A 24,240-nucleotide genomic window follows, 5' to 3' on the forward strand; every position below is an offset into this window, starting at 1 on the left:
ACTTCTCCTCGTATCACCGAGCTTTTGTTTAATTCCCATTCAATTATACCAAAGTGACATCCTTTTTCCCCTATTCTGTCTTTTTTTTTCTATCAATTGCAACTCGTCCAGATTACATCGAGCTCATTCGCCGATTCCACGCGATCGATAGGCATATATTACGCAACGCGATACATCGTACATTTCTCGAGCACAATCGCGAATCGCACGAAGTTTCGTTTTCGCGCGCGGATCGTCTTTTCGCGCGACTCGCTTCTCTTAACCGGGGCGGTGGGGCCATCTCGAGACTGTCGCCAAAGTCGCGCAAGTCGTCCGCGCGCGGCCGTGCGCCATATTATTTGCGGTGTTCGCGCACGTCCTTCATCGTAAGTTTCGCAAGTGCGGTCTCGTGTCCGGCGTGTCCCTGTGGATAGAGGTAGTGCACTACGAAGGCGACAACATTCCGCGCAAAGGCAACATGAAGAAGACCAAGGATGTGTCGGACGAGGACGAATATTCGGCAGACGACCCGGAGGAAGTCGAAGGCGCTTCTGAAGAGGAGTGGACACCCGAGGCCGGAACCGAGGTAAGCTTCTCACGTCATACGCTACGTTTCAACGCGCGAGACTTCGTCCTCATCGTCATTATCTGTCTCGTCGCGTCGTTGCGCGTCTCATCGACGACCGGCTCTCTCGCATGCTCCGCCGACTTCGCTGTCTCCATTCCTCTGACGCAGTCGTGATCTTTTTCGCAACGGCATTCGTACGACAACATGCTTGTTAAAAGTGCGATCGAGGTCGAAACGCGCCTGGACACTCTCCGGATACAACTCTCCGTCCGCAACTTGGACTCTGCGCTGCCGAGGAGAACTCGACACGATGGTGTGTCTCCGTTGCAGCTCCTCCAAACAGGAGGACGCTAGGCTCTTACATCACGTCGAATAAACACACCTGCCAGCGCCCTGCGTCCCGACAGTTATATCATGAGCGAGAAGCGTCGGTAGTTTTAGCGGCTTCTCCGCTGCCGCCAGCGTCTCCCAGAAGCGCGCGCGAGATAAGATTACCCTCGGAGGAGCGGTTGTCTTTCCGTGCCGGGCGCGACTTCGAGCTCACGATCGGCGGCTTCCCGCGTGATCGTCGAGCCTCGCTGTTAGAGCATATCTTCCGAAGTACGGCCGCACTGCTCTCGTGTCCTTCCGGCCTTCGCTTGCCGCATCGCGGCCATCGTTGCCGGCCGGTCGCTCGGCCGCCTCTGGTGGCGCCGATCGCCGAATTTTTAAATCACCTGAGCGAAGCGGGTCGCGCGCTGTACGCCGGCGGCTTCTCCAGCCGCATCTGCTCCGTTTTACATCTTCAGCATCAGCTCGGACGGAATTTTCGAAGATGTGATCAAGTCGTTCAACACGTTTCGTTTATTTTCAATTCTGTTTGCATTGTCAACAAATCATCGACTATAACTTTGGAAAGTTTACCGTTCATAACAATAATCAGTTCGATAATCGATAGATTCTTTTTTTTTTTTAGTTTTAGCGACTAAGTCGCTGTGCCTTCAACCTCTCTTGTGGAATAAAATGGGTATGTAATACGGAGTTTTAATTGGAATCGTCAAGTAACTTGTGCTTAGAGTTTCAGTGTACCTCGTAAAGTAACATCAGGAAAATATCGTTTGAAATATTCTTTGAATGAAAATAAAATTCACAAAATACACAAGCTTGATATATAATGCGTTATAGTCAATATATTGTGTATCCAACAGTTTGTTGATATATTTATGTTGAGTTTTATAATGAAATACATGTTGTTTATGATATATTATTAAAAATCTATATATATATATATATATATAATAACTGAACACATAGTATCTTACCTTACTATGCATCTTATTACTGTGTCACTCATGATTTCTTAAAGGGTGGTACTAAAATAAGGCCACAGAGAGAAACAGCAAAGAAGCGACATCATTCTGAAGAGGAAGAAGAAGAAGAAGAAGAAGATGGTGAATCGGATGATGATATAGACGAAGAGGATTCCGATTCTGATACAGGAAAAAAGCCAAAAAGGAAAAGACGTTCTAAGAAAGAAGATGATGAAAAGGATGATGAAGATGATGAGGATTCCGATAACAGTTTCAATGAATCATCGGGAGAAGCTCCAAAGGATTATACTGTAAGTTACCTTAATACATGTTGAATTAATCATAGTATTTTCGTCAAGATATTTATAACATTGATATTCTTCATAGTCTGGTGCATTTGTAATTGCGAAAAGTGATGTTGATGGTATCAATGATCCACCCACCTTATGGAGGATAGATGGAAAAGCTCTTTTACAAAAGTTCTTACCATTTAAAGATGATGGCAAGACATTGTACAAAAGCACATCGACAGTAAGCGCATATTCATTTTTTAAGATTTTAAATTAATTCTCTACTATTTATCGACTCGACTGCACGACTTACGTATCATAAGTTAAAAAAATTACAACACATTTCGAAACAGCAAGACGTAAACTGCTCTTGTATAAACAGAAATTCACAAAACTTATTTTATTTCAGTATTCTGGATGGTCAGTTAATAACAAAGACAATTATTTAGTAGCTCATGTGACCTTTAAAGTGCAAAGTAGATCAGAGACAATTGTTGAACTTCATCTTTTTCAACAAGAAGTAAAGTACGTATATGTATCATTGTAATGTTATGTTAAAATAAGTATGTGTTAAAGTAATGTTAACGTTTAACATGCGTAATTAATAAATATTTCTTTCTCTCTGTTACAGGGACGAAAAAGAAGACTAAAAACTAGATCAAGTTTTGCTCTTAATTTGTTTATATACGTTTTAAGATATGCTAAGAGGAAAGGAACACATCTACATGTACACAGGGGACTCGATTCACAGAACATATTCACGATCTACATGTACACACAGATCCAGTTAATGACATGGTATTGTAGCAGGTTCATACTTAAACCAATAAGATTGGGCGGAGGACCATGGCTCTGAGTTTATTACTGGGGGTAGCTTTAGCTATAATTGATATCTCTGACATGTACGTGTGAGCTTCAATTACCAATAGAGCTACTCGCAAGCCTGCGTCGTATTATCGATTTTGGGTAATCATGATAATCGATAATTTATCTAATATTTTACGTTATTGACGGAAAAAAATTAATGTTACCTAGTATAATGGATGCATGTTGATGTTCATTTTCTTTTTCTTTTTACGACACGCCACCGTTAGTCTAATCTTTATAATTTAAATTCTAGTTTAGAGATGCAACATTGGCCTTGTGACCTATGTGGCCAATTCAAGCACGCCCTTAGCCAGAGATAAGAACCGTCGCTTCAAAGCCTATACCGTAGTAGAAACTATAAAAAGTACTTGACACATGAGCAAGAGGTTATAAAATAATAAAATTTAAAAACTTGTTCTCAAGACAAGTTGGAGTGAAGGCGGAATATGATTTCTCAATGAGATCTAGAATAGAAAAAAGAATATTTGTTTTTATGCGCTCATGCGGCATAAAAAGAATATAGAATTCTGCAAATTATATATACTATGGTTCATATCACTGCTGCGGGCGGTGCTGGGCCAGATTTTGTGTGTACACTTAATCTTAAGATGTAACAGAAAAACTAGGGAACCTTCGGTAATTGACCTGCATTTATATCTTTATGGTTTGAAACGGTTATATAGTAGAGAATTTTAAATTTTGAAATTTTGTGTCGTTGAGATTTGAGAGATTTTGTATCAATTGATATAATTTAATCTTGTTATATTTATATGACGTTACGTTATCGCAAATATCGATCTCTGTAAATCGCGATATATTTTTATGATTGTATTTATAATTCCAAATAAGGAAGAGAAGGAATATTTCGTGAATATTTTTCGGTATTCTTTAGAGTTCTTTTTTATACAAAGCGTTATAAGTGATATTTCTAAAAAATAAATCTCACGGATACGAAAAATGCGATTAACACATATAAAAAAGAAAATTGTGGCAAATATTTATTGAGTTCTCACAATTGTACATTATACCTTACTTTCTACGATGCTCTTATGCTGTTTGTATAACTACTTTCTATATATATTACGTAGATAATACATATCTTATTTAGACTTGATCACTTAATATTGTGCGAGAAATCAGGAAAATATTATAGGTAGTAGGTTTCATTGATTTATTATGTAAAAAAATGACGATATATAATGTTCCAAAGTTTTCAATTTATATTGAGTCATATTGATTGAATAAGTCTTATATATTTGCTAATCAATTGTGATTTCAGGCTACTATATGCCGTGATTAAATGAAATGCAGTTTCCTTTATTAAGTGGCGATATGATCACTTAGGACTCCTGTTTTCTCACCGGAGTTATCTTTAATGTAACTTTCACAATAATGGCAGCTACAATAACTGCATACATTATGTTGTATCTAGGTCTAATTTGATCTTGGCACTTGAGCGAGGATCAATGATATCAAAAGCAAGAAAATGCATACCAAAAATTGTTGAGATTAATAGAGTTAAGATCAATTTTTGTTAAAATTAGTTAGTATTTAGTTGGTAAGTTGAATTCAATAATTAAAATTGTGATAAAATAGTAAGTTAAATTCGATAATTAAAAATGTAGTAAAATTGTAAGTTAAAATCAATAATTAAAAATGTGATAAGATGGAAAGTTAAAATCAATAATTAAAAATCTGATGTTAATTTTATAATTTATTAATTTATTGTTACTAATATATATGACATTAATTTATTATTACTAAAAAAAATTTTTAAGACCATTTTGTAAATCTGATTGCGTTTCTTGAATAATAAATTCACCATTTTATTTCAATGCACTTCATAAAAATTTACTTTTTGTATATTTTCTTGCTTTTGATATCGTCAATAAAGATGACCGCGGCAAAGGAACAGGAGCCTTAAGAAAAGTGAATAAAACCGCACTTAGTAATATCAGATAAACTTCCAATCGATGTTGTTAGCATTTTAAGCAGTAAGTAAAAAGAAATGGACAGACATATACATTTCATAACAATATACATATTAATTTAATGTATGTAATATCTTTTTCTGCTCCCACCCGAAAAATAATTTTATAGACAAATAGCGTTTTACCACTACGTGTGTATATTCTGGAATAATTTGTATTTTGACCGATTTTTGCGACACAAACATGTTTTTAGATTCCGTTTTGAGATGTGTAAACACATCAAGTATTTAGAATACTTTCACCTTTCTTAAGAATAACCTTTGTCTTATATATTTTAAAATTGATTATCAGTTTATTTTTTAATAAAAAATATGAACAATAACTGTTATTAATTGAAGTTTAGATTTAGATGAAATTATATAAACTTTGCAAATTATCAAAAACGGAAATGAAGAATTAGATATTTCGATTATTGGGAATAAAAACTTTATTTCAGACAAAAACTATATTTTCTTTTCTTCCTGCATTTTTTTCTCTTCAACAATCGATTTTGACTTCCAGTTTGATTTTTGTGCTTTCTTATGGCTGTAACACGTTGGGTAGTAACCATATTAAATTAATGTCAGAGTCTTACTAGATCCAAATTCTCTAGCTGCTGCGTGTGATTGTATATAAAGTTAAATTACTTAATAGATTGTCAATCGCACGAGTTATACTTGATTAGTGCTACTACTAAGAAAATATTTATACTTCATCAAATCATTATTAAGATAAGTAAAATCATCTATAAATAAGGTTCCTGCAAGTTCATGTGTTATCCGAATATGGATTACATGCTACTCAACGTGTTAATATACAAAATTCTTTCAGTACTACTAGTTCCTGATTTTATCATGTTAGTTTAAAAATATGATAAATTATTACTTAACTCTAAAAATAATTAATATCCAAACGAATGAGTTGTTCAAAAAGTATATATGGTATCACATTATTCCTGATTATAAAGAATTAATAATTAATAGAAATATCACTGTGTCGATGGTATCTGTAGAAGACTAGATCTCCTGGAATCTTGTATAAAATACAGGTTGGTCAACGTTCATTACGACCAGAGTTATTTGACACATTCGAAAAAGAAAAAAAATATGAAATATCAATAATAACTTCCGTTATTATTACTATTATGCCCATTATCATGCTCATAATAAGATAATAAAATTATTTTGTGCATATGTATCATCTGACTAAAATAAGCTATCCAAATTGTATAACATGATATCGAAAAAGAAGTATCAAATATGAATAAAATTTGTGTGTGTGTATGTGTGTATATGTGTGGTGTGTGTGTGCGTGCACGTATCTATGACACACTGTTATCTTCCAACTATAAGATAAACAAAGAAATATAATTAACAAACTTGTAATTAAAGACAACAAATGTTAATTCGACATTGCAAACTTAACAGAGTAGATATGGTAATGGGAATGTATTTCTTTTAGACAAGATCTTCGATATACTGTTGATACTGTTCATCACTTTTGACATTCACCTTGAGATTGTCATAATCTATATTAATTTACCTTAATATACACATTAAACAAAATATTATGATAAATATGTTGCACTTGATTTTTTGGTTCTGTGTGCTGTTGTTTAACATTACTGAGAATAAAATCTGAATACAATAACAAGATTATTTTTCATCTTTATTTGTAACCCGCGTCGAAAGTAAGTCAAGAGTACGTAAAAAAAGTACACGAGTTGTAAGTAAAGATGTAAATATATAAAAAGATCTGTACTAACCTTTCCCTAGCGTAATATTCAACACGCACAGAGATATAATTAAATATATATATTTATATTACGTCTACTCTTTATATTTTAACTAAAAAATATAGACTCTAAAAGAGATTGATTATTCTCGTACAATTTGTAGAAATATTTTTTTTGTTATAATAGGTAGTGTATTTTACAAAAAATATGAGCTTCGAAAATATTCGACTTCTGAAATAGAAGAATATTGAGTTCAAAATATCAAATAGAAAGTTTTAAATTTCTATAAAGGTATTCATTATCTCCTCCTAACATATGTATATTCACCTATATCACGATTTTAGTTAACCGTTATTAATTACCAAAATGAGCATATTTAACTTCTTACTAAATCATCTAAAATCCCGGTTCCATTCTAACCGACCAAACATTGCTCAATATATCACGAATTTCCGCCACTTCCCTTCTATTTCTTGCCAGCATGTTCTCCAATTTCTTATTTTCTTGCATAATCTTCTCCATTTTTTTCAAATATTTCCTCTTTTCCACATGGCAGCAGCAATCCAAACAATTCCTACCGTGCTTGCAACTGTTACATACCTTATCTTTGTAATAGCAAACCTGAGCGTCCTTTACACAAGAATGATCGCTCGATTCCGAATCTTCTTCCATAATTTTAAGATGTCTTATCTGATCGATGGATTCACAACTCTCCCCTGGCGAAGACGCGTAACTAGGACTACCCAAGCAAGATTCCGCTTCCGTCTCTAATTCTGTGTCGTCTTTATTTTCAGTCAACTGGAACGACTTTGGTGCATTTAATTGGTGTATGCTAATATCAGTTATGTCATGCGATACTTCCTCACTGTCTACGTTAGATTCGAGTATTGCATCCGCTACGCTAGACTTAATAGGACTTAGGTCGCAATATTGCATCGCCATTGTATCGTACACTCTAGATTGTCTCTTGAGACTCTTTCTCTTTTGCAGTAACGTGCATTCATTGCGTCGGCTATCCGCAACGTGCACCGCGCCATCGCTAAATCTACGTCCTTCGTCAAACATTTTGTCCTCCAAAACTTTGGTGTCGCATGCACCCTCGCTGGACCTTCGAATGTCAGGACAGTGTCGCGGAAACTCATAGTTTCCATATCTAGAAGGTGTCTCTGCTATATTGTACTCCCACTCGTTGCAGTCTATTTTTGCGCCACTTTGAGCAACGTCCAAATTGCTTGACGAAGATGCCTGATCTCTTTTAAATAGATCAGGTACAGGAAATACAACAGTATCGTCAAACGATGACTGTTTCGCCAAATTGTCATCATTATCCGAAAAATACGAATGCTCAAACGTTACCCTTTCTGCCGAAAATGATTGTTTTGATTCTATAGACTCATCAACATTCGACGTAGCATTACAATTAGCTACCGTGTCAATGGACGTATGTTTCACATCATTGGCAGATATTTCGATCAAATTACCATCGCATCCAAAGGCGAACGACTTTTGGCCTGCGAGAGAAGACATTGTTGTGATTTTTGCGTATTCTTTATACAAATTGAATATCATTAAAGAATTTCTATTGGATTATTAGATTAATCAATTATTAGATTCTATAATTATAAACTTACTAAACTTTTAATTATATCTTCATTTACCTATAATCATACGCTTATTACGCATGTCAGGACTTTTGGAACGTGGCTGTTCCAAGAACTGCCTGTTGTCGGGAGACAGAACGGATAATCTCCCGTTCTGATGTGACGGGCTGTACTGCTCGCAGTGATTGTACGCACTGGTATCCACCTCATGACTGTCATGTTCTCGCAAACGTTCCATGATTTTTTGTACAATTTCCGACGGGGCTACATACGGCGATCCTTTCAGAAATGCAAAAGAAGAAAAGATATATTTTACCGTACATGTATCCGTTACGGTCAACGACAATAATTGATTACCACGAAACAAAATAAAACATTCATTGAATATATAAACTCAAGGTGAGAAAGATAACTAAAAGATATACGTAGCTTGAGAATGATACGGGAGACATGTATATATGATTTGCATATGTAATTGTCTTTCCAGCTCAACGGTTATTTCGCAACTGAATATTTTTAAACACATATTAATGCACAGAATTAAACGAGAAAGAAAGGACGCTTTGTAACAAGTGACGATATTATGACATAACCATCGGATTCTATTATTTATAATGCGCGTTTCAAAAACTCGTGCTTTTCCTACACGTTAGTATTGTACTGTATTACCTTTGCATTCTATGCTCACTATTATGCATGCAAATTTATTTTACGTTAAATAGACTCATGTTCATAGTCCGATAAAGTCTGCTTTTTATACGTACACAATTATTATCAGTTTTTTTATCAAATTCTAAAAGCACAATGTCATCGCACACACAATGAATACAAAGTGGTCTCTACATAAAAACAGCGAAATATTGCATCTTAACTGATTCTATGCATAAACCCCAAAGCAACGTGAGCAAGACCAAGGAGTTATAAAATGCTTATTAAAAAAAAAAGAAAACCATAATAGTACAAATAAAAAAAATTGTGTTTCCTTAATTTATTTCAGCTAGGCATGAACATAATGCGGCGGGACGTATTTAGTGGATTCAATTAAAGAGCTTGTAAAGATATATCAAATAACAGTCCCGTTTACAAATTCTCGCGCGTGACTTACAAAATTACTTGGTCCGGAGTTTCTGCGCTGTCGGACACGCGTAGGCACGCTTAACGCGTTATTGCTTCCTACAAAATTATCATTTGCGTAATGCTATATATAATGGAGTGTCTCTACGAAGTTATTTTGTACCCATATATATTTAACCATAATTTCATGATTTCCACACTGTTCATTAGTTTAATTTATTATCAATTAATACTGCAAACACATGGGGCATCGATTTAACGATAATTAACTTGACACTTGACAGTTAAATTAACCCCATGAAATTATTGCTGCTAATTGATTTTGATAACATAATCCAACATACATTTTGTAGAATTATGTATCCATAAAAGATTCTTATCTATAATTTATCTCTCGCATGCAGATACCGAAAGTAATATTGTAAATTGTCACTGAAAACATGATCTTACCCGTTAGGCCCCTATATCCTAAGGATACTGAGTCAAAAGACTCGCTGGTCTGTTGTTGCTGCTTAACAAAATCATCGATGGCGATGCCTTTTAAAGACGATGGCTGTAGGAACCTCTTAGGAATGCGAGAAAATGGACCATTTTCTTGCGGACTGGTTGAGCAACCGCCGAAACCGAGATCGAGCAAAATCGCTGTTGGATCTGCCTTTCGTAATTCTAATAGGCTCTCGACGCTGCTGCAGTGACTGCTATCTGATTGAAAACTTGCATCTCGAGCCAGTCTATGTGGTAAAGAACTGCAATTGAAACAAGTAGTTAAAATGATTATATTTGATTTAACTGTATTGTGGAAGAGAAAAGAATATGTTATTGTAATTTTTTTGTAATACCTTGGTAGTATAGGTGTATTCATTGCTGGTGAATTAGGAACATTAATAGGTGCCGATACAGTCATACTTGGAGGCCTCGATTCCTTTGTCAATAGAATATCTTTAGGCTCTGTTGGTGTTAGTGGTTTACTTTGCATATATTCTTCACACTCGCTTGCAACAATAACATCTGACTTTGTAGGCAATGGTATTGAGTCAATCCATTGTTGAACTGGCCCAGTACGTCGCCTCATTTCCCAGATTCCACGTAACCAGTCTGTTACTTTCAAGATAGTCTCTTTGCCTACATTCTCTGATAAATCATACATAATAAATATATATATATACATATATATATATATATATATACGTAAAGCATTCAACATAAAATAAGCTAAAATTGTACTAAGTAATAAACTATACATGATAATATAATATCTTCTAAAATTGATTCTATAAATAAATTCTATGAATAAATATGATTATCACAATTGGATGATAACAATATTTATTGTCATAAAGAAGCTCATAACATAATAGTAATAGTAATAACATAATAGTAATAACATAATGCAAGATACAACCATGTTCAAGTTATAATTTAATTTACTAGTAAATTATTATTTTCTTCAATATCCAACTTTATATAGATGATACATATACATATTATAAGAGAACAGCAGGTGTTCAAGGCGGACTGCTTGTGATAACTTCAGTATTATGTCAGAGCATCAAACAATGTTGATAAGAAAGGAATGTTTCTGTACACAGTTCAAGATATACGTCGCGCTCTAGTTTTTACCCAAATAAAACTCCAGAGCAATTGACTCTATTTTTTGCATAACACTTGGAAACATGTAAGGGAAGAAACATAGCGCTATAATGATATACCTAAATACCTGGATCCATATTCTCGTTCTTAAGACCATGCATGAAAATAGAATGGCGTGTATACGTTATCGTGCATCGACATGCGTATCTGAACAAGCTTACGCATGATTGCAAAATTATTGCGATCAATCTTAATGAGGGTGGACGCGAAATCACGTTCGGATGGAACGCGAGCGAACGAGCAAGTGCAACAAGCGAACGCGTCGCTGTGCTTACCTTCAATTGCGGACGGACTGTCGACACGAATTACGTGCTGTCTCTACTCGGCAATCAAAGCGGCACGAAACGCATGTTCGCGCGATTGTTGTCGTCCAACGCCAATAAATGATTTGTGCTCGCAGACTGATTGAAACTGCTGAGACAGATGCGCGCGCGACCACTTATCGGTGGCCCTGACAATCCGCCCGCCACGTCATGTGTATGCAGGGCCGTGCCCCCGTTTTTACCGAGACCCCAGGAACTCTTCAAGGTCTCTCAACAATATTCTAACATCCTTACTAATCAAGCATTCTAAGATCTTTACTGATTAAAATATAAAGCTAATTAGTTGCAACCTCTGCAGAAGTCGATACATATTCTTCTGTTTATTTCTTCAATATTAAATGCATGCGTTTAAAATTTTTATAGAACTAATATGCTGCGTGCTTAATATTTTGACATTTGATATATTTTACGTATTAACAGCATAAGCACGAATGAAAAATGTAAATGGTTCACATAAATTTCGAAAAGTGCCCTAAACCGAGTACGAGTCTACTGAAATCTGTCACGTGGTCGTGGATGTGCGACATGCGCATCGCAGACGCGCGCGCACTGTCGGCTTCCGCTTCCGTAGATCGTTAATATCGTCGCCATCATAGCGACGGGGACACGGGATCGTGACCGTCGTTAGGCTTACCCTTCGGAAATCGTCGTCGTTGGCGACGGAAGCGGGAGACCGACTGCTCCCCCGAGAAAAGCGAGCGTTCCGCTCCGTCGCTATTCGCGTACCTTCGTGTACCACCGCATCGGCCTGTCGATTAGTCGACGCACAACGGAGCACGTATTTTTTACTACTTTGGTACTGACGAAACATGGCTTATTGAAGAAGATGAAGGGCCTGCGAGAAGATATCGTTTCTCCAAACGGAGGAGACTGCAGCATTGACGAGGCGAGTTACCAGACCGAATTGCACGGTCTTCGCGCAAATGGACATAAAGAACAAATTTCCGCCATCCCCGCCCAAGGGGGCCGGTGCTGATGCCAAGAAGAACCAAGGTACGTGTAATCAAAGACATCGTGAGCCAAGCGATTAGCATGCTGCCAGCTGTTTCGCTGTGCTTGCGCGCTTCGCTCATCCTCATTCTCTATCAGCTACCTTTGTATCATCTTATGTATTATATTTCAGATGTCGTTAATACCAAGGTCTATCCGCAGAAGAAGCGCAAGAGGGAACTTACCGGCGCCAGTAATTTCTCTAAGAATGAACAACCAAGAAAGTGGAACGTACAGAAAGCAAAAGATACTGTTAAGAGACCGAGAGCTAAAGGACAATATCATGGCAGTACAGAGGAGAATACCAAGGTCTGCTTTACAAAATATGTGATGTTTCTTTCTAAATTTGTTGAATCTTACATTTTAAACATGTATTCTTGTATGCACATAGGTAGTGGCAGCAAAATGGGCTGAGCCTGGCTCAGTATTGGTTCATGGATGTAAAAAGGAGAATTACCTGCTGAACGGCAATCATCTGCTGAATTTTCATTATGAGCCGAGGAATGCTCATAATAGGAATATGGGCAAGTCGATGAGGAGTAATCACAACAGTAACAGATGGCTTCCACCGATACAACGCCATAAATACAACAAGGAGCAATTCCTACAAGCTAGGTAATAATGTTGCTGTTGCATCTAAACATCAGTTATGATGTTAATGAAATGAAATGAATGTTAATGACTTTACCAATTAAGATGTATAATATGGATATCAAAGTGATTATGAAATTTTGCAATTGCCTTTTCTTTTTCTTTGGTAGTTGCCAATTTGTTGTGATTGCGGGTGGAGATTATTCTCTGTATTGGACCAATCCAGATGTTCTTGTGGATTGGAAGTCAGTTGAACAAATTGTAAGTTATTGCTGTTACAACTCATTTATTTGGTTGTTATGTAAAATGATTCACAACACTTTGTTATACACCGCATAAGAGTACTTATTTTTTCAATTTGAATTATTCCTTTTTACAGAAAGTTCGCAGCTCGGAGAACCTCTCCTGTCCCATTTGTCTATGTCCACCAATCGCAGGCAAGATGACACGTTGTGGCCACGTTTATTGTTGGCCTTGTATTCTTCATTACATAGATGTCTCTGACAAAAAAGACGCTTCATGCAAATGTCCCATTTGTTACGCCACCGTTTATAAAAATGATTTAAAAAGGTACAAATCTACCACGCCGAGCTACAAGATGCTCTCGAAGACATATTCTCGGAGGAAATTTTAATCTTGTATTTTCCAGCATGATTGAGATCACACAGACTACATTCAATTTGGGCGATACATTAAATTTACGTTTGATGCGACGCGAAAGAGGTTCTGTACTCGCAATACCCGTGAAATCAACGGCGCAAACATCACCGACAATATTCTTATCTGTCTCAGAAAATTCTGATAATCAAATTTATTCGAAACTTCTCATTGCAAGCGTACAAGACGTAAGTCTGTAATGGTAAATTTGATGTGTTATAATTGTGAGAACGAAAATGATAATACGGATGCGTAACGATTGTCTTTAGATTATAAACATCATAGAATTCGAACGTGTTCAGCTGAAACTCGAATATGATAATTATCCGGATTGTTACATCAAGCAAGCTCTCAATGAGCTGTCACAGAGAAAGAATGAGCTACTGCTGAAGGTAACTTTAGTGTGACTTTATATAATTATGTACTAGAATAACTAGCCGAATAATGAGAAAAATATGCGCTATATAAGGCTTCGGAAGACTCTTTATCCATGGAAGATATAACAGAGAAAAAAGTCGCTCAGCAAACATCGCGAGAGAACGAAGTAAATACTGATGCATGTTGCAAGAACGATACCGAATTTTTGGAGACTGCTCCAGCAGAGCAGTCCTCAAAAATTGTGGATAGTGCTTCCAACGATAACCAGTGTGCTTCAGGTCCTTCCAGATTTATTTATTTTTATCAAGGTAAATAATCACAGCCTGAAGTAGCCGAATATATGTTTCCAAGTAGAATGTGTCGCATAATTTCAGTGAGATAAACAATAACGTTATATAAAATTGATTTTCAGCCGATGACGGGCAACATTTGTATCTTCATGCGATGAATGTGAAAATGTTGGAAATGCAATACGGCGATCTCGAACATTGCCCGTCTGTGATAACAGGCAAGCTTCTCGAAAAGGAAGCGGGCAGCTATACGGAAGATTTAAAACGAAGATTGCGATATCTTTGTCATCTGCCACTTACTTGCCAGTTTGAATTAGCGGAGATCGAATTAAGACCACCGCTTGTGTCCGATCATGTACTTCATGCTTTTCGCGGTAATTATCATCCCTTGAAATATTTGCTCTTAACGGACATCATATTGTTTATGTCATTTGTTTGGTCCTTTTGTCAACAGATCAATTGAATCTAAGAAAGGAGCGTAGACAGCGCAGAGAGCGTGAGGAAAAAAAACGCGATAAAAAGATTACAGAAGAACAGAACAAACGAATGGGCAAATATCCAACACCCAACATAAACATTGAATCGAATCGACACTTTCCACAATGGAATCCGGAGCTATTATTTTCTGAGTGAGCAAGATAATTTTTATCGCGCTCAATATCGCTGATACTTTCTTTGTAAACATGACTTCACTTGGATTTTGCTTGTATTTACAGGCAACACGCACTGTCATCTCCGGAGCCGACAACCATGTCGAGTATCGCTAGCAGTTCGTCGTCTTCAAGTACATTTGATGAAGTCGCTGCAGGACAAGAGAACATCTCGCTTTTGGAACATTCGCACGAGCAGCAGCAGGGGCCATCGTTTGCAGAGATGTTGCGCAATACCAGGACACCTATAAAATCCACTAATGCTTGGCCATCTGTTACTTCGATACCATCAAGAACGCGTTCCGGTGCAGTCGGTATAGTATCCAATGAGGATGAAGACGTAGAAGAAGCATACTATGCCTCCCCGCCGTCGAACAATCAATGCCTTGGCGATGCACTTGCTCGTGCATTAGAACAAACCAGATTAGATGATTCAGGTATTACGATCACACATACATAAAATTGTCGAACTTATTACTTCAATATATACATTCCGTCATTTGGATCCTTATTGCAGGAGAAGCGGCTAACACAACTGGTAAGAAAAATAAGAAGCAGAAAAAGAAGAAGACTAAGAGGACTGTATTGTTTGCGACCGGTATGACGTGTGCATCTTAATTACAATTATCTGTTTATGATTAAAACATATTTTTATATTATTTGCGCGATATGCGTGATGTCAAAGGCTCCTCATCAGTCACCAGACATGATATAAATTGTGTTTTGTACAGGATAATTTCTCAGAATATGAAAGAAGTTGAATTTTGTCATATATATTGTCACTCGGAAACTTCACTTTGCGTTAGTATTTAATCTATATAGTCATCTTACATTTTTATTACGACAAAAATAGATTTTACAACACAATCGATAATTTATAATTATCAATTTTTAGAAACTTATTGATAAATTTTCCTTTGATCCATAAACAAAAAAAAATGAAGTTCAGTGAGTTTTATCTATAACATTGAATTAGTGGATATACGATAAAAAACTGATTTATATTGAAGTATGTCGTAACAGGAAAAATTTATTGATATTTCTTCTGATATTATTTGTGTATGTCTATGGTAATTGATGAGAAACCTACCTTGGTAGAACGTCCATTGGATCACTTGTAGAAAGATTTTGTTTATAATTCGATACCTTTAACGTATTAAATACACGTACGTAAAATAGCACTGTACGGAAATTTATTATGCTTTATTTGCCACGAAGTACTGGCCTATTGAACATATGAATAAAGTTTCATTTAATTTATATCAGTGTTGATGTTTTAGCGAATTCCAAAACAGATTATGTAAGTCTTATAAATGATAATTAAAAAATCTCTATCAAATTTCTATTGATTTCAAGAAACGTATTTATCCATATTATTCCTCAATTGTTGGTTTTACATTGAGGAGACTCGACTACTAGAACTTTCTAGTTTTTATTGTTAATAACTGTAAGTGACATGCCACAATACACAGGTATAAGGGTAGTTGAGAAATAATCTACAAGTATTAAATTATACGAAGAATTTAATTTTTTAAATCGTGAAATTAATCAGTGATTTCATAAGAAATTAATACAATTGACAATAGCTAGGAAAATTTTAATCACATCAAAAATCAGGAAAACCTGAATCTTATTTGTAAAATAAAAATTTGAATACATTTTGACATTAGAAGCTGAGAACAAGTGATTTAAAAAATCGTAATAAAAAAAAGAATTATAATACTTCAACGCTCACAAATAAAACCCAACTTGGACTTGAATATGTCGACATTGTTTACCAACTATTGACAATATATAACATTGGCAACGGTCGGTCTCGTTATATGTATAGAAGTGTTAACTAGCCTACGTGTTTATTACAGAAGTAGCAGAGAAACGCCGATGTTCAATCTTGAAAATCCTTCTGTATACATCTTTACGAAGTCTGAAATATAGGTTAAATAACGGATCTTGACGAACAATCGCATTCTAAGTACTGCGCGCACAACGACAAAATAAATAAGTAGAATGTAGGATGTGTGAGATAAATTACTCACTCGAAAATATAAAAAATGAGGCAATGATATGAAAAAAACAAAGGAAAAGAGGAACCCTTGAGAGATCGCTAATTAGCCAAACACCCTACAATGCGAGGAAACGGAATGATCGTAGGAAAAACCGCGGCTGTATAACGGTTCTATGTTCGTTCATTCGTGTTTATTGCTTCGTGTTATTTCCAAATCGAAGGAATGCCTAGTGATTGCAGGTGGTTTTGTTGGCGATTGTTTGTTGACGATGATGGGCAGTGACGAATCGAAGCCAGGAACGATGATCTCGACTTAGTCTACTTCTTCGATGGTGGGACCGGATGCGCCACCACCACTGGGAGCTCCACCGGGTGCAGCACCACCAGCTCCAGGGAAGCCACCTGGCATGCCGCCGGGCATACCGCCAGGCATACCACCGGCACCCTGGTAGAGCTTCGTGACAATCGGGTTGCAGATTGCCTCGAGCTCCTTCTGCTTGTGCTCGTATTCCTCCTTGTCAGCCAACTGGTTGGCATCGAGCCACTTGATGATGTCGTTGCACTTGTCCAAGATGGTCTGTTTGTCCGTTGCGTTGATCTTGTCCTTGAGCTTCTCATCCTCAACGGTGCTCTTCATGTTGAAACAGTAAGATTCGAGCCCGTTCTTAGCTGCGATCGTCTCCTTCTGCTTCTCATCCTCACTGCGGTACTTCTCAGCCTCGTTCACCATTCTCTCGATATCCTCCTTGCTGAGCCGACCTTTGTCGTTGGTGATGGTGATCTTATTCTCCTTGCCGGTGGACTTGTCCACGGCAGAGACGTTGAGGATACCGTTGGCGTCGATATCGAAAGTAACTTCGATCTGCGGTACTCCGCGGGGCGCGGGCGGGATACCGCTGAGCTCGAACTTGCCCAGCAGATTGTTGTCCTTGGTCATGGCGCGCTCACCTTCGTAGACCTGGATCAATACGCCGGGCTGATTGTCGGCGTAAGTCGTGAAGGTCTGCGTTTGCTTCGTCGGGATGGTGGTGTTCCTTTTGATGAGCGCGGTCATGACACCGCCAGCGGTCTCGATACCCAAGGAGAGCGGCGTGACGTCGAGGAGGAGCAAGTCCTGCACTTCCTCGGATTTGTCGCCGTGCAGGATAGCGGCTTTCACCGCCGCGCCGTATGCCACAGCCTCATCCGGATTGATGGACTTGTTGAGCTCCTTGCCGTTAAAGAAATCTTGCAGGAGTTTCTGGATCTTCGGGATACGCGTGCTGCCACCGACCAGGACGATGTCATGGATCTGCGACTTGTCCATCTTCGCATCGCGCAGCGATTTCTCCACAGGTTCGAGAGTACCACGGAAGAGGTCCGCGCAAAGTTCCTCAAAACGCGCCCTGGTGATGGAAGTGTAGAAGTCAATTCCTTCGTAAAGCGAATCGATCTCGATGCTCGCCTGCGTAGAGGACGACAAGGTGCGCTTGGCGCGTTCGCATGCAGTACGTAAGCGACGAAGAGCGCGTTTGTTGCTGGTCAGGTCCTTTTTGTACTTGCGCTTGAATTCCTGCACGAAATGATTGACCATACGGTTGTCGAAGTCCTCGCCACCCAAGTGAGTGTCACCTGCCGTGGATTTGACCTCGAAGATACCATCTTCGATCGTCAGGATAGATACATCAAAAGTACCACCACCGAGATCGAAGATCAGGACGTTCCGCTCGCCGGTGGCCTTCTTATCAAGACCATACGCTATCGCGGCGGCGGTGGGCTCGTTGATAATACGCAATACATTCAAGCCTGAGATGGTGCCAGCGTCCTTGGTTGCCTGACGTTGCGAGTCGTTGAAGTAAGCGGGCACGGTGATCACGGCATTAGTGACAGTCTTGCCTAGGTACGCCTCTGCGGTCTCCTTCATTTTTACCAAGACCATCGAACTCACTTCTTCAGGGAAGAAAGTCTTTGTCTCTCCTTTGTATTGTACTTGAATCTTTGGTTTGCCACCATCATTGACAACAGTAAATGGCCAGTGTTTCATATCAGCCTGAACAGTTGGGTCTTCAAAGCGACGACCAATCAACCTCTTGGCATCTGGAAGATTAAAGTAAAAAAATCAAAATCAATAACACGAAAGATTTTTTCATTTTATATAGAAAATGATGAAATTCAACAAAATGATAGGAAATATTTTTGTCTCTCATTTTTCTCAATAAATCATTCATCAAGTTAATATTGATTTGTTTGGAAAAAGGAATCTCGTAAATGATACAAAATTTTACTTTTTTATTGAAATTAAACAGCGATAGATAGTAATAAGTTTACAACAGAGAAAGCTCCTCCTTTTTCAATATATAGATGTTCCTATGAGTCAGCAGTTTCATGTTCATTAAATTATTCCCCACTTTAGCAAAGTCAATCGATGAAGGACGTGCCATAAAGAATAAGTGAGACATATATGTACATGTAAAACTAGAAACTTCCATACTGGCGCTATCATGGCGATTGTGACGTGAGGCGAATCCTCGGAAGCCGTCGACAAGTCTAATAATCTCGTGACGTAATGCAAGTTGAATTAGATCTAGCGGTACAAGGTGACGCTCAAGAGAATGTAGAAACTCACCGAAAATGGTGTTGTTGGGGTTCATGGCGACCTGGTTCTTGGCGGCATCTCCGATGAGACGCTCGGTTTCCGTGAAGGCCACATAGCTGGGTGTCGTGCGATTTCCCTGGTCGTTGGCGATGATCTCGACCTTGCCGTGTTGGAAAACGCCGACGCAGGAGTAGGTCGTGCCAAGATCGATACCGACTGCGGGTGCTTTCGCCATTGTTTCTGACTCTGCAACAGGGAGAAGTACTTCGTCTGATCTCGATGAGACGCACGATGATCCCCACGAGATTTCTACGTGAGGAGATTTCTACGTCGGAGAAAAGCGACGATCGCCGACACATACTTTGTTTTCTTACGGTTTGCCTAAGAGCGAGAGTTTAATTTGACGAGAATTCGAGTCCTAGGACAGCGAAGAAGTTCTCCGTACAACGATTCGCAACGTGAGTGACGAGTCCGCGCCCTTGCACCAGTATATATCAAGTCCACAGCAGTTTCTGGAACGTTCCTTCCATACAGGGGCACCCGCTGCGACCAATCGCGCGGCCGCTTCCCCCGGCGCCGGCGGCCGATACGTCGAGAATCTCCGACCTGGTTTCACTGCGGGGGTCAGGCGAGTGTCAATTTGCGCGCGCGTCTTTATCGATCACGCGTTCGTTCGACGCATCCACTACGAATTTTATCGTCCACTTGGCTTTCCACTGAATTATTGCTCACCCTCGGGGAACGTTCGACGCGATACGATCCCTTCGTCCACGTCGTTCAATCGATCGATTGATCGCGCGGGAACGGAAGCGTCGCGTAGGTCATCACTTCCGCTTGGAATAACGGACGATCGACGGACGGGGAGAAAGATGAGGAAAGACGAAGAAAGATTGAGAACCTAATTCTAGAAACGCTCGCGCTCACGCGCGCGCGCGCGCGTCACCTATACGCGCTCACGCGTTTACGTAGGTGCGATAAAAAAGCGCGGCGTGACACACGCTCAAGGTCCCGCTGGAATTCGCGTATGCGGCCATGACGTCAGTAAATTGATCGCTCGAGGAAGAAAGCACGGATCGATCGCGCCGCGCTCGTTTTCCGGCAGGTTGTCCCCGCGCTTTGCACGGCCACATGGATCGGTGTCTTATTTCTCATGGGAAACCTTCGTCAAGGAGCGTCCACGTGTCGACGGACGACAGCGAGCAGAAAAGGAACACCTTCGTGTGGCCGTCCCGCCTTGACCATCGGTAACCCTTGCTGTATAACGCTCGATGATGAACGGCAATTGCGCACGCCGGCTCGACGTGCAATGTTGTCTCTTTAGAGTTTTATGAGCGGAAAATTTCTTGTCGCATGCACACGCTCGCGATAAAGCCTCTCTCGCCCTGGAGAGCATTTCCGAAGAGCGAGTGTGAAGAGAGAGAATGGTATAATCCTGAGATCGTTAATCAAGCGTCATTGTGTATTCCGTATTCTGCATGCGTGTGAAGATTATTGCTGTATTTTCCTCTTGCGCAATGAAAATTCGCACTCACGGTGAATTGCAGGTCTTGGAAAATCCGACGTATTCGCTGTGCATTGGTCGAACGTGGTGGTTTCTCGAGTTTTCCACACCTTTCTGCCGCATAGCAACACACACAGCTGCTCTTACATTACAACAGAGAAGAAAGTTACATCAGCTTTATTACTACGAAGTTATCACATTTTCATCTTATCGTCGATTGCCTCATTGACTCAGGCAGAACAGAAAATCATGATGACGTCAATATTAGAATGAGAAAATTTTGATTAAATTAGATTAGAATGAGGAAAATTCATTATTTCATGATTCATCATATTCTCGTCATCTTGTTGTCATCATAATTTCATGCTGTACTCGAGTAACAAGCACGATTATTTTTGCGTCGGTAAGAAAAGAAATATCGTTTCTTTATGTATATTCCCTGCAAAAAACGATCGCTTTTATATAGGTGTACGAATAAGCGTCTAAATAGGAGAAGACCCACGCGAAACGACATCCCAGTGATGTCCAAAATGCCTAAAGGTGCCCTAAGACGCTCTGAGCATCCATGATGATTTCATGATTTGCATTTTATGCTGTATGAGCCCCTATGAATAATTTCCATATTAATTACTGGCACACAGCTTGGCCAAACTCGAAACGGTACGTACAGCGCCGAGTGTACAAGAACGTTCGCTCGGCGACTATCTGCGAAACGATCGATACCACGTCCGTGAGACGGTCGTATACGTGTTGCGGAAATGTCGCGAGATTACAAGTCTGAATCATGTAAAAGCCTATATGTACAGGCACGTGTAGGAGCGATCCGAGATGTTCGCACGCGACATGCGTCTCTTTTGTATAGGTATACGAATATGCGTCTAAATAGGAGAAGACCCACGTGTCCGTGTTATACGTTTATCGTGTGATGGAAAATAAAAGAAGACAAAAATATGCGAGAAAATGCAACTCATGTGGAGTTTACAGAATACAACGACGGGCGAGCTCGCTAGGCGACGAGGAAGGTTCTGGAGTGTAATCATGATATGATAGTTTCCTGCCAGGGCCGTAGCTAGCGCTGCTTTCGTTAAGGATGAACTATGGCTTTGCTGATACGAAGGATTAAGATAAGCATCACGAACGAAGAATATGCTAGTGTGTGCATGCGTATCGCGATATTGTCGGGGCGTTACCAAGCTAATTCGTGCCGGCGATAAGCGCGTATCGTCATCGACGACTGGGGAATATATTGCGTAGAATGATCGTAGTGGCAAGTTCAAGGAGTACCATATGTAGTTTCTGACGATATAGCGAGTGAAAGTCATCAATCTGTAACCTAGCATTATGAGAGCGATATGGGACTTGAGATATTGTCGAATATCTCCAGACCGAACAGATACTGTTACAAATCACTGGGAATTTTCCACGTGCGTTCTCAACGTTAACATATTACGTCCCGTGAGAAACAGTCAAACATATTTTGCATATGATTCATATTTGTACTTTTATGAATCATGTTAAACTCAAATCAAAATCGAACATTAAAAAATAATTTAATTCAAATATCTTCTTAACATACATCCAATTTAATTTTAAATGCGATCCTATTGTTAGAATAACTTTGTCCAGGTGCATACATAGATTATATTAATTAATTATTATTAAATTATATTAATATTTATATAAATTATATTATATTAATATTTTTAATACGCATGTAACCAAAACCGAGTCCAAATTTGATTTTATATTTGAAACAAATAAGATTTTAGTTAAAGCACTTAATTTGCTTTTTATTTTAATTTAACTTGGTCCATGTAAAGGACAAATATAATGCTGTATTTAAAACATTTAATTATTTTTCGCGAACTATATCGCGATTGCTTGAAAGAAAGATATCATTCACGATAATTATGCTAATGATTGCACATCGAGAAAGAGAGAGATTTTCTTTCAGACAATATAAACATTTAAAAGATGTCTCAAGGATGTCAAAGACGTCCTCTTTTCTTATACTTTTTCAGATGTTTTTTCGAAGTTTGTGCTGTCTTCGTCAATATTGACGGTGATCTAATTTGCTTTCAATAATCGGAAACCGCCGATATTCCCTCAATTCAACACTCTGATTGTTTTATAGAATTTTCTCTCTTGTATATTTTTCTAAAGAAATATGTAGCAAATATATCGGTAATGCAGCACGAGACCGGATGTGACACGTCACAATAACGCAACGTCTGCACGGGTTGCGAAAGAAGCTGCAGTATATTGTCTGCTGAACTATCTCTCCCCTCAGGGCATATTTGAACAAAGGAGAGCCAGCCGGACGTTTTGAAGCGTGAGAAAAACTTGCGTATCCAGAAAAGGTAGGAAAGAGAATTAGACGAGCCGTACTGACCGTTCCGATAGCGTCGGTTAATTTTAACCGTGGCGATATTCTCACCAATTTCTCGAATTAGAAAGGAAGAGCGGAGGCTCTCTCCGCTTATAAATCGAATCCGCTCGATTTTTATAGTCCAAGCCAAAACGGCTGAACATATGCGTCCTTGTGTTTCGCGAGGAAAGAGCGAGAGAGAGAGAGAGAGAGAGAGAGAGAGAGAGAGAGAGAGAGAGAGAGAGAGAGAGAGAGAGAGAGAGAGAGAGAGAGAGAGAGAGAGATACGTTTTTCCCACTCCCGTGAAGTATTTTTGATTTTCATTGAAACTTTCTGTTACTGAAAATAAACGAAGAACCTCGGACGAGTATAGTCCGACGATATAATAAGACCATGGATTTATATTTTGAACGATGAAATAAATCTCTTGTGCGCTTGTAAACAGTAGCGAATGGACAATGACAAATTGCAGATATAGTAGCCATAGATTTCCTGAGAAAATTCCAGGCATACGCGCTCATCTCTTAGCGATTTAATGATGAACTGTATTTTAGTGAAATGCAAAATATATTTTGATATTGTTATATTCTTATGAAATTAATATAAAGTTTATATGTATTTATGTAAATAATAAAGTCTATGTGTATTTTGTTTTGCAAATTGGAAGGCTACAATAAATGTCCATACGTCGATTCTTTATGTATAAATTTATGTACAATTCGATATGCTTAGTATTTGTTGTACTTTGAGTTCCTTTCTTTTCTCTAGATTAACGCTTGGTTTCACTTTCTCTGCAGAAGTTACAACAAAACGTTATTTACATAATTTACATATGTGAATTTGTTTACCATTGAAGCAAAAACTATTTTTTATAAAATCTAAAAGATAA

General features: G+C 38.6%; 4 protein-coding genes across 6 annotated transcripts; 2 read left to right on the forward strand and 2 right to left on the reverse strand.

Moving 5' to 3' along the window:
• Positions 1-287: 287 nt before the first annotated feature.
• On the forward strand, positions 288-4,396 carry LOC105181888 (glutamic acid-rich protein). Its single transcript, XM_011138957.3, has 5 exons — positions 288-565; positions 1,893-2,147; positions 2,224-2,367; positions 2,536-2,651; positions 2,758-4,396. The coding sequence occupies exons 1-5, from the start codon at positions 458-460 to the stop codon at positions 2,774-2,776; spliced, it is 642 nt and encodes a 213-aa protein (XP_011137259.1). The 5' UTR covers positions 288-457; the 3' UTR covers positions 2,777-4,396.
• A 2,392-nt stretch (positions 4,397-6,788) lies between these two features.
• On the reverse strand, positions 6,789-11,485 carry olf186-M (Ki-ras-induced actin-interacting protein-IP3R-interacting domain olf186-M). Of its 3 annotated transcripts, none has more exons than XM_011138954.3 (6): positions 11,299-11,485; positions 11,091-11,109; positions 10,213-10,504; positions 9,824-10,119; positions 8,357-8,578; positions 6,789-8,209 (listed from the first exon to the last, which is right to left on the reverse strand). In XM_011138954.3, the coding sequence occupies exons 2-6, from the start codon at positions 11,098-11,100 to the stop codon at positions 7,095-7,097; spliced, it is 1,935 nt and encodes a 644-aa protein (XP_011137256.1). In that variant the 5' UTR covers positions 11,101-11,109; positions 11,299-11,485; the 3' UTR covers positions 6,789-7,094. The 3 variants fall into 3 exon arrangements, with proteins under 3 accessions (XP_011137256.1, XP_025163259.1, XP_011137257.1); XM_025307474.1 differs by having other exon boundaries at positions 11,083-11,109; XM_011138955.3 differs by lacking the exon at positions 11,091-11,109 and having other exon boundaries at positions 11,299-11,484.
• A 420-nt stretch (positions 11,486-11,905) lies between these two features.
• Positions 11,906-16,162, forward strand: LOC105181886 (RING finger protein 10). The gene is made up of 12 exons (XM_011138952.3): positions 11,906-12,339; positions 12,470-12,645; positions 12,728-12,951; positions 13,098-13,188; positions 13,307-13,497; positions 13,577-13,772; positions 13,854-13,976; positions 14,054-14,270; positions 14,375-14,626; positions 14,707-14,881; positions 14,969-15,339; positions 15,420-16,162. The coding sequence occupies exons 1-12, from the start codon at positions 12,270-12,272 to the stop codon at positions 15,518-15,520; spliced, it is 2,187 nt and encodes a 728-aa protein (XP_011137254.1). The 5' UTR covers positions 11,906-12,269; the 3' UTR covers positions 15,521-16,162.
• Positions 16,163-17,070: 908 nt separating this feature from the next.
• Positions 17,071-20,016, reverse strand: Hsc70-4 (heat shock protein cognate 4). Its single transcript, XM_011138951.3, has 3 exons — positions 19,844-20,016; positions 19,513-19,728; positions 17,071-18,983 (listed from the first exon to the last, which is right to left on the reverse strand). The coding sequence occupies exons 2-3, from the start codon at positions 19,715-19,717 to the stop codon at positions 17,221-17,223; spliced, it is 1,968 nt and encodes a 655-aa protein (XP_011137253.1). The 5' UTR covers positions 19,718-19,728; positions 19,844-20,016; the 3' UTR covers positions 17,071-17,220.
• Positions 20,017-24,240: the final 4,224 nt, after the last annotated feature.

The sequence above is a fragment of the Harpegnathos saltator genome, unplaced genomic scaffold (genome assembly GCF_003227715.2).
Source record: "Harpegnathos saltator strain DR-91 unplaced genomic scaffold, Hsal_v8.6 scaffold89, whole genome shotgun sequence".
NCBI lineage: Eukaryota > Metazoa > Arthropoda > Insecta > Hymenoptera > Formicidae > Harpegnathos > Harpegnathos saltator.